At 40.4% G+C, this 11421-nt stretch overlaps 1 protein-coding gene across 2 annotated transcripts in view; it reads left to right on the forward strand.

Annotated features, from left to right (window-relative positions):
* The window catches only part of CDH17 (cadherin 17, LI cadherin (liver-intestine)), a 94528-nt gene extending 89723 nt beyond the window's left edge, over positions 1 to 4805 (forward strand). For both annotated transcript variants that reach the window (XM_011937028.1, XM_011937027.1), the window contains exons 16-18: positions 897 to 1013; positions 1150 to 1263; positions 3511 to 4805. In XM_011937028.1, the coding sequence (XP_011792418.1) occupies positions 897 to 1013; positions 1150 to 1263; positions 3511 to 3611 (332 nt within the window). In that variant the 3' untranslated portion in view covers positions 3612 to 4805. The remainder of the gene's footprint in view (positions 1 to 896; positions 1014 to 1149; positions 1264 to 3510) is intronic.
* The last annotated feature ends 6616 nt before the right edge of the window (positions 4806 to 11421 follow it).

The raw sequence follows: 11421 nt of genomic DNA on the forward strand, positions 1-11421 counted from the left end.
GGGGGGTGGGGAGCTGGGGGAGGGACAGTATTAGGAGAAATACCTAATGTAAATGACGAGTTGATGAGTACAGTAAATCAACATGACACGTGTATACCTATGTATCAAACCTGCACACTGTGCACATGTACCCTGGAACTTAAAGTATTTAAACACACACACACACACACACACACACACACACACACACACACACGGTCAAACCTAAAAGATGACCCATGATTTAAAAAAAAATGGCTCTGAACTATAGTGCTGAAGTGCTATCTAAAGTTCCTAAGCACAGGAAGGCTGTGATGTGTGCCTTACAGAGAAAAATTGTGGTTTGGGTCACAGATTAAAAGTAATGTCCAAAACTGCAATTATTTTCCACCAACCTAAACATGTGTGTTTGATAAGCTTTGTTCAGGAAGTTTTAGTGCTGTTAGATGTGAGTTAAATGTTAGAATGAACAATATATGTTAAATAAGATCTTTAAACAGAAACACACAAAAAACCAAGGTTGTATATTGATCAGTTAGGGAAAATGTGACTAGAAGCTCACAGGAAACTAACCCTGCCTTTCCTCTAGGAGCAATGGTTCAGCATTCATTAATTCAGTGTTTGGGGCAACTTTATAGAATATAAGTGTTACAAATGATAATTGACTGTATTTAGTATAAATTTCTACAGAGAAATCATGAATTAAGAACTTAAAGGATGCTTTAACTCTTTCTTACCTTATGGGAAGATACATGTGGAATGATGTGGATGATACTTTGGGCAGTTTAACTCATATCCAGCCATGTTTCAGTCAACCTTAGTATGTGATACAAAATGAGCTTTATTCCTGCTAATCCAGGGTCTGAAGTTGTATTTTCACGTGTTTTTGTTTTTGTGTTTTTTTCCTGTCCTGGCAGGTACTCATGCCCGACTGTCTACCAGGCACACAGACTTTGAGGAGAGGGAATATGTTGTCTTGATCCACATCAATGATGGGGGTCGGCCACCCTTGGAAAGCATTGTTTCTTTACCAGGTAGATATTCTGCTATAGGCAATTCAGGCTAGTATCTGTCACCATGGGCCGTTTGAAGAGATTTTTGTCTTTGATATGGGATTCTGCAGCTATTCACTTGATAATTTATCCTACCAAATACTGTCCTGTTTTTCAGTTACATTCTGCAGTTGTGGGGAAGGAAGTTGTTTCCGGCCAGCAGGTCACCAGCCTGGGATACCCACTGTGGGCATGGCAGTTGGTATACTGCTGACCACTCTTCTGGTCATTGGTGAGTGTAATTTCTTAATTCAAAGAGTCATATCCTGGGCCTCAGAAATGTGAGCTTATCTCAGGGCCTGTCTTCCTGGATTGGTCTGGTGGCTGCTCAAATGGCAACCCAGGCAATAGCCCAGAAGGTAGATCACCAGCAAATTACATCAGACTTTCTTGGAGTTACAGCTTTAGTACCACCCTCTGTCTCTATTGCCTTATTAATTTAGAAATATAAGGGGATTTATGGTTATCAATTGTTATATATTATGCCTAGTTACAAAGCTTTTGTGATAAAGAGGGAAGAAATGCAGTAGCGGTACCATGTGTCAGGCACACTGTTGATGTGGGGGAAACAGTGACATACACAGATCCTACACCAGAGTTTATGGTCTCACCTGCCATTATTGTTATGGGCAGAAGTTAGCCTTCCAGTGGTGATGCTGAGATACCTGAAATGTATAGTGCAGAACTTCCCTATGCATAGAAACCTGATTCTTTATTACCCAGAATAACCCATTGCATCATGACCACAGCCTCTGCTATAGCCCCTGGCTTGGCTAGACAGTAGAATCCCCCGATCTAGCTGTTTTTTTCTTTTTTGCAAAAAACTCAGTGCCTATTCCAAGTGTTTCCTTACCCAAAATGCTTGAGAGCATAAGTGTTTCAGATTTTAGATTTTTTCCAGATTTTTGAACATTTGCAAATACATGATGAGATATCTTGGGGATGGGACCCAAGTCTCAACACAAAATTCACATGATTCATAAACATTTTATACACATAGTCTGAAGGTATTTCATATAATATTTTACATAATACCGTGTATGGAACCAAGTTTTGCCTGCAACCTGTCACATGAGGTCAGGTGTAGAATTTTCTGCTTGTGGCATCAAGTTGGTCCCCCAAGAGATTTTCAAATTAGGGATACTCAACCTATATATAGTAATTGCCCTCTTTCAACTGTTGTCCCCACCACAAGTTAAGCATTAGAAATAGATACTTCATTATTTCATGGGTACCTGAGTGAAGGGGTTTATGGTTTCATATCCTTTTTCTTTTAAAAGAAGGGCTAGGATTATTCTAAGTATTATTGATTGTTCTCTCAGCATCTGATCTTTTCTCCCATGATTGAATGTGTCACACTGGACTCTGATTTATGCATCTAAAGGGGGTCTCACTTCTTTATACCCTTCAGTTCAGACTCCCTATGGCATAGGAGGTCCTTCACATCATGGCCACTGCCCATCCTAATGTGCGCATGGTGATCATCATTCCTCCCTGAGAACCACCATCTGCTGCACACTTTTCATGGTAATTGCACTGGCTTTTTGAGGTCCCACTCACTTACATAAGGTCCCTTTTGCCTCTGTGCCTTTTCTTATTCTATTTGCCTTCCCACCTTGAAAGGGTTTTTGAATTTACACATCAGATAGCAATTTTCTTAACATATCAACTTAATTCCATAATCTTACCACAAGTTAAAGACTGCTTGAGTTTGGAAACATCCAGAAATAGAATAGGATTTTACAGTTTCATTCCCTTATTCTCTTCAAGATAGGGTTGCAATTGTAAGTTTCCGAGCATCCAGTCTTTTCTGCCATGATTCCTCCTATAAACTTACTAGCAGGTTAATTTCCTTAAAACAACTCCCTTCTTCATAGTGGACTCTGTTTGACAGTACACAATCAGTGCTGAGCTGCACAGTGTAATTTTGATGTATCAGGTAAAAGAAACCAAGTAGGCTGAGTAGTCTACCCAGGGTCCCACAACAACATAGGCGGGATCCAAGAGGAAGGTGCCCAAAGAAATGCGATAGTTGGTATGGACACGATGAAAATCAGCTTCAGGGAGGTGAGCAGGTCAGAGAACAGCTTTCTGGTTGTGCTAATTGGATTGTTTTCTCTAGTAAAGGGGAAGAATAGAATCAATATTAAGTATATATAAAATTCAGGAACTTTGTCAGGTGCTTATACACTCCATAGTGTGGAACATTAGGTCCTATGTTCTTAGGGCAAGATCCAGCAAGTGCCAAGTCAGCTATGATTTGGAACTTGATACATACAACAGGATAAATGATAAGCTCATTTCTCTACAAAGGCCAATGACTGGAGTCCTTTATTCACTAGGACAGTGAAACTTTGTTGAACCACATACAAAAATGAAGTTGAGTCATTTTTTTCCTACCACGATACCACTTTATAACTGAATGTGACAGTACATTTTAAAAGAACCCATTTATTTGACCCTGGGTTTTTTCTTTTAGGTATAATTTTAGCAGTTGTGTTTATCCGCATGAAGAAGGATAAAGGCAAAGATAATGTTGAAAGTGCTCAAGCATATGAAGTCAAACCTCTGAGAAGCTGAATTTGAAAAGGAATGTTTGAATATATATAGCAAATGCTATTTCAATAACGACCATCTCATCCTATTATTTTTCATCTAACATATGCATTATGATTTTTTAAACAGATATTCCCTCTTGTCCTTTAATATTTCTTTTTTGAGATGGAGTCTTGCTCTGTCACCCAGACTGGAGTATAGTGGTGCGATCCTGGCTCACTGCAACCTCCGCCTCCTGGGTTCAAGTGATTCTCCTGCCTTAGCTTCCTGACTAGCTGGGATTAGAGGCACCTGCCACCACTCCCAGCTAATTTTTGTATTTTTAGTAGAGATGGGGTTTCACCATCTTGGCCAGGCTGGTCTTGAACTCCTGACCTCAAGTGATCTGCCTGCCTTGGTCTCCCAATACAGGCGTGAACCACTGTACTCGCCTACTTAGATATTTTATGTGCTACATAGACATTAGAGATATTTTTCATTTTCCCATGACATTTTTTCCTCTCTGCAAATGGCTTCGCTACTTGTGTTTTTCCCTTTTGGGGCAAGACAGACTCATTAAATATTCTGTACAATTTTTCTTTATCAAGGAGATATATCAGTTGTCTCCCATAGAACTTCCTGGATTCTATTTGTGTTTTTTTCTGATTCCATCCTGTGTCCCCTTCATCCTTGTCTCCTTTGGTATTTCACTGAATTTCAAACATTTGTCAGAGAAGAAAAAAGTGAAGACTCAGGAAAAAGAAATAAATAAAAGAACAGCCTTTTCCCTTAGTATGAACAGAAACACTTCTGTGTCATTAACTGTCTTTAACCAATGTGACATGTTGCTCTTTGGTTGAAATTCTTCAACTTGGAAATGACACAGACCCACAGAAGGTGTTCAAACACAACCTACTCTGCAAACCTTGGTGCAGGAACCAGTCAGCTGGCCAGGTTTCCTCACTACCTGCCATGCATACATGCTGCGCATGTTTTCTTTATTTGTATTTTAATAAAGTTTTGGTTTTTATATATTTAACATGTGGAAGAAAACAAGCCATGAAAAGAGGGGTGACAAATCAAGAATAAACGTTGGTTGTGGTCAGTTTTGTTTGTTGATCTGCTGCTTCCTGTTTTCTTTTTATTTGTGGAGGGGAAGGACAGAATAACAATTGCTACTTTTTGTGTATAAAAATTGCCTCCCCAGCAGCCCCAGTCAGGGGCTTATAGATAAAACTCCCATCTCCCTGGACAGAGCACCTGGGGGAAGGGGCAGCTGTGGGCGCAGCTTCAGCAGACTTAAACATTCCTGTCTGCTGGCTCTGAAGAGCGCAGCTAATCCTGATAAGGAAGATCCTCCCAGGACAGCACTCAAGCTCTGCTAAGGGACAGACTGCCTCCTCAAGTGGGTCCCTGACCCCCCATGCCTCCAGCCTGGGAGACACCTCATACAGGAGAGCTCTGGCTGGCATCAGGCTAGTGCCCCTCTGGGACAAAGCTTCCAGAGAAAGGAGCTGCAGCAATCTCTGCTGTTCTGCAGCCTATGCTGATGGTACCCAGGCAAACAGGGTCTAGAGTGGACCTCCAGGAAAGTCCAGAAGACAGGCCTGACTGTTAGAAGAAAACCTAACAAATAGAAAGCAATAACATCAACAAAAAGGAGCCCCACACAAAAACCCCATCCAAAGGTCATCAGCCTCAAAGACCAAAGGTAGATAAATCTATGAAGATGATGAAAAACCAGCGCAAAAATGCTAAAAATTCCAAAAACCAGAATGCCTCTTCTCCTCCAAATGATCACAACTCCTCTTCAGCAAGGGAACAAAACTGGATGGAGAATGAGTTTGACAAATTGAAAGACGTCAGCTTCAGAAGGTGGGTAATAACAACCTCCTGTGACCTAAAGGAGCATGTTCTAACCCAGCGCAGGGAAGCTAAGAGCCTTAATACAAGGTTACAGAAACTGCTAATAGAATAACCAGTTTAGAGAAGAACATAAACGACCTGATGCAGTTGAAAAACCCAGCACGAAAACTTCATGAAGCATACGCAAGTATCAATAGCCGAATCAATCAAGTGGAATAAAGGGTATCAGAGATTGATGATCAACTTACTGAAATAAGGCGAGAAGAGACAAGATTACAGAAAAATGAATGAAAAGGAACAAAGCCTCCAAGACATAGGGGATGATGTGAAAAGACTAAACCCTAAACCTACCATTGATTGGTGTACCTAAAAGTGACAGGGAGAATGGAACCAAGTTGGAAAACACTTCAGGATATCACGGAGAACTTCCCCAACCTAGCAAGACCTATCCTAAAGACAACATTCAAATTCAGGAACACTACTAAGATACTACTCAAGAGCAATCCCAAGACACATAATCGTCAGATTCTCCAAGGTTGAAATGAAGGAAAAAATGTTAAGGGCGGCCAGGGAGAAAGTTCAGGTTACCTACAAAGGGAAGCCCATCAGACTAACAGTGGATCTCTCTGCAGAAACCCTACAAGCTAGAAGAAAGTGGGGCCAATATTCAACATTCTTAAATAATTTTCATTGCAGAATTTCATATCCAGCAAAACTAAGCTTCACAACCGAAGGAGAAATAAAATCCCTTCCAGACAAGCAAATGCTGAGCGATTTTGTCAACACCAGGCTTGTCTTACAAGAGCTCCTGAAAGAAGCACTAAATATGGGAAGGAAAAACTGACGCCAGCCACTGCAAAAACACACCAAAATATAAAGACCAATGACACTATGAAGAAACTGCATCAACTAATGTGCAAAATAACCAGCTAGCATCATGGTGACAGGATCAAATTCACACATAATAATATTAAGCGTAAATGTAAATGGGTTAAATGCTCCATTAAAAGACAGAGCATGGCAAATTGGATAGAGTCAAGACCCATCAGTGTGCTGTATTCAGGAGACCCATCTCACATGCAAAGACACAAATAGGCTCAAAAGAAAAAAAAAAAGGATAGAGGAAAATTTACCAAGCAAATGGAAAGAAAAAAAAAAAAAACGGGTTACAATCCTAGTCTCTGATAAAACAGACTTTAACAAAGATCAAAAAAGACAAAGAAGGGCATTACATAATGGTAAAGGGATCAATGCAACGACAAGAGCTAACTATCCTAAACATACGTACACCCAATACGGGAGCACCAGATTCATAAAATAAGTTCTTAGAGACCTACAAAGAGACAGTGGGAGACTTTAACACCCCACTGTTAATATTAGATCAATGAGACAGAAAATTAACAAGGATATTCAAGACTTGAACTCAGCTCTGGAACAAGCAGACCTAATAACTACAGATAACTCTCCACCCCAAATCAACAGAATATACATTCTTCTCAGCACCACATAGCACTTATTCTAAAAGTGACCACAAAATTGGGAGTAAAACACTCTTCAGCAAATGCAAAAGAATGGAAATCATAGCAGTCTGTCTGACCACAGTGCGATCAAATTAGGACTCAGGATTAAGAAACTCACTCAAAACCGCACAACTACATGGAAACTGAACAAGCTGCTCCTGAATGACTACTGGGTAAATAACGAAATGAAGGCAGAAATAAAGATGTTCTTTGAAACCAATGAGAACAAAGACACAACATACCAGAATCTCTGGGACACATTTAAAGCAGTGTGTAGAGGGAACTTTACAGCACTAAATGCCCACATGAGGAAGCAGGAAAGATCTAAAACTGATACCCTAACATCACGATTAAAAGAACTAGAGAAGCAAGAGCAAACACATTCAAAAGCTAGCAGAAGGCAAGAAATAAATAAGATCAGAGTAGAACTGAAGGAGACAGAGACATGAAAAACCTTTCAAAAAAATCAGTGAATCCAGGAGCTGGTTTTGTTTTGTTTTGTTTTGTTTTTAACAGATTAACAAAATAGATAGACCACTAGCCAGACTAATAAAGAAGAAGAATCAAATAGACACAATAAAAAATGAGAAAGGGTACATCACCACTGATCCCACAGAAATACTAACTACCATCAGAGAATACTATAAACATCTCTTCACAAATAAACTAGAAAATCTAGAAGAAATAGATAAATTCCTGGACACATACACCCTCCCATGACTAAAGCAGGAAGAAGTTGAATCCCTGAATAAACCAATAACAGGCTCTGAAGTTGAGGCAGTAATTAATCGCCTACCAACCAAAAAAAGCCCAGGATCAGACAGATTCACAGCTGAATTCTACCAGAAGTACAAAGAGGAGCTGGTACCATTCCTTCTGAAACTATTCCAAATAAGAAAAAAGAAGGACTCTTCCCTAACTCATTTTATGAGGCCAGCATCATCCTGATACCAAAACCTGGCAGAGACAACAAAAGAAAATTTCAGACCAATACCCTGATGAATATTGATGCAAAAATTCTCAACAAAATACTGGCAAGCAAAATCCAGAAGCACATCAAAAAGCTTATCTACCACGATCCAGTTGGCTTCATCCATGGAATGTAAGTCTGGTTCAACAAACATAATAAACATAATCCATCACATAAACAGAACCCATGACAAAAACCACGATTATCTCAATAGATGCAGAAAAGGCCTTCAATAAAGTTCAACATCACTTCATGCTAAAAATTCTCAATAAACTAGGGATTGGTGGAACATCTCAAAATAATAAGAGCTATTTATGATAAACCCATAGCCAGTAGCATACTGAATGGGCAAAAACTGGAAGCATTCTCTTTGAAAACTGGCACAAGACAAGGCTGCCCTCTCTGACCACTCCAATTCAACATAGTATTGGAAGTTCTGGCCAGGGCAATCAGGCAAGAGAAAGAAAGGGTATTCAAACAGGAAGAGAGGAAGTCAAATTATTCCTGTTTACAGATGATATGATTGTATATTTAGAAACCCCATTGTCTCAGCCCGAAAACTCCTTAAGCCAATAAACAACTTCAGCAAAGTCTCAGGATACAAAATCAGTGGGCAAAAATCACAAGCATTCCTCTATACCAATAACAGACAAGCAGAGAGCCAAAACATGAGTGAACTCCTATTCACAACTGCTGCGAAGAATAAAATACCTAGGAATACAACTTACAAGGGACATGAAGGACCTCTTCAAGGAGAACTACAAACCACTGCTCGAGGAAATAAGAAGACACAAATAAATGGAAAACTATTCCATGCTCATGGATAGGAAGAAACAATATTGTGAAAATGGCCATACTGACCAAAGTAACCTACAGATTCAATGCTATTCCCATCAAGCTACCATTAACTTTCTTCACAGAATTAGAAAAAACTACTTTAAATTTCATGTGGAACCAAAGAAGAGCCCTTATACCCAAGACAATCCTAAGCAAAAAGAACAAAGCTGGAGGCATCATGCTACCTGACTTCAAACTATACTACAAGGATACAGTAACCAAAGCAACATGGTACTGGTACCCAAATAGAGATATATACTAATGGAACAGAACAGAGGCCTCAGAAATAACACCACACATCTACAACCATCTGATTGTTCACAAACCTGACAAAAACAAGCCATGGGGAAAGGATTCCCTATTTAATAAATGGTGCTGGGAAAACTGGCTAGTCATATGCAGAAAACAGAAACTGGACCCCTTCCTTACACTTTATATGAAAATTAACTCAAGGTGGATTAAAGCCTTAAATGTGTAACCTAAAACCATAAAATCTCTGAGAAAACTTAAGCAATACAATTCAGGACATAGGCATGGGCAAAGACTTCATGACTAAAACACCAAAAGCAATTGCAACAAAAGCCAAAATTGACAAATGGGATCTAATTAAACTAAAGAGCTTCTGCACAGAAAAACAAAAACAAACAAACAACAACAAGAACTATCAGAGTAAGCAGGCAACCTACAGAATGTGAGAAAATTTTTGCAAGCTACCCATCTGACAAAGGCCTAATATCCAGAATCTACAAGGAACTTAAACAAGTTTACAAGAAAAAAACAATTCTATCAAAAAGTGGGCAAATGATATGAACAGACACTTCACAAAAGAAGACATTTATATGGCCAACAAACATATGAAAAAGAGCTCATCATTACCAGTCATTAGAGAAATGCAAATCAAAACCACAATGAGATACCATCTAATGGCAGTTAGAATGGCAATCATTAAAAAGTCAGGAAACAACAGATGCTGGAGAGGATGTGGAGAAATAGGAACACTTTTACACTGTTGGTGGGAGTGTGTGTGGCGATTCCTCAAGGATCTAGAACCAGAAATACCATTTGACCCAGCAATCCCATTACTGGGTATATACCCAAAAGATTATAAATCATTCTACTATAAAGACACATGCACACGTATGTTTACTGCAGCACTATTTACAATAGCAAAGACTTGGAACCAACCCAAATGCCCATCAATGATAGACTGGATAAAGAAAATGTGGCACAGATACACCATGGAACACTCTGCAGCCATAAAAAAGGATGAGTTCATGTCCTTTGCAAGGACATGGATGAAGCTGGAAACCATCATTCTGAGCAAACTATCACAAGGACTGAAAACCAAACACTGCATGTTCTCACTCATAGGTGGGAGTTGAACAATGAGAACACATGGACAAACGGGGGGAACATCACACACCAGGGCCTGTTGGGGTGGGAGGCAAAGGGAGGGAGAGCATTAGGACGAATACCTAATGCATGTAGGGTTTAAAACCTAGATAACGGAGTTGATGGGTGCAGTCAACCACCATGGCACATGTATACCTATGTAACGAACCTGCACATTCTGCATGTGTATCCCAGATCTTAAAGTAAAATTTAAAAATTCATTTAAAAATTGCCTCCCATGGAGAATTAGCCCAAGGGAAGGAGTCTATGAAAAATTAAATTCACCCCTCACATGATCATGGATTGCACTGTTTCAGGTAGGTATATCAGGAATTTTAAAATTTTAAATAAGAGAAGCTTGGTGATTTGAAAGCATTTCTAGGCATGGAACTGTTGTCTGCCTCCTGATTTGAGCCTTGGGAGCATTCAGGATTACAGGACCTCTCAGAAATTTTAACCAGGAAGAACTCAACTGTGGAAAGTTGCTCATAGAATGGCTGTTGAAGCAGGCCATGGGGTTGGGTTTTTCATAAATAATCTTTGTGATCATCTATTATATTTTTTAAAAGCAAAAAGACAAAATAGCCAAACTGTTTTTAAGACCTCAGTATTGCTTTCTTGTATAAGTCACAGGATCCTTAGGGTGTCACTTCACCAGCCGGAAACCTCTGTGGCTGGCAGCACCTCTGCTTGGGTTTTGCTTGCACCTTTGGGCTTATTCCAACTCACTCGGCCTAGCAGGCTGCACTTGGCTTGTGCTATGGGCCCAGATCCCACACTTGCCAAGAACGAGCCAGGCAGAGAGAGGCGAGGGGTGTGTAAGTGAGCGAGCATGGGGTCTGGCCACTGTGCACAGCCAGGCATACCGGCACAGACACCGGCTCTATGCAAGGCTGCAAGTGGACCAGATGTACCACAAGTGGCTTCTGCTGTGGATATCAGCGTCTGGACAGGGGGAATGAGATGGTGCCTGAAAGCTTGGAGATGCCAGAAACTGCAGAGCCCCAAAGAGGGTGTTACAGTGTGCCACAGCCCTGGCTCAGCCCCGAAGTCTGGCCTCCCAGAAGGGCCACAGCTCTTCTCTCCTCGTCCTCACACACAAAGTGGCAAACAGGGGGCGTGTTTCAGCCCTGTCTGTGTTATAGCTTTTTCAGTCCTGTCATCTGGTGGGTCCCGAGTTCTTGTCCTGCATCCAGGAGGAATGAGGTATGCAGACAACTAGACGCTGAGCAAGGCAAGAGAGAAGCTTCACTGAGTGACAGAACAGCTC

The sequence above is a fragment of the Colobus angolensis genome, unplaced genomic scaffold, assembly GCF_000951035.1.
Source record: "Colobus angolensis palliatus isolate OR3802 unplaced genomic scaffold, Cang.pa_1.0 Scaffold16, whole genome shotgun sequence".
In the NCBI taxonomy this organism is placed as follows: Eukaryota; Metazoa; Chordata; class Mammalia; order Primates; family Cercopithecidae; genus Colobus; species Colobus angolensis.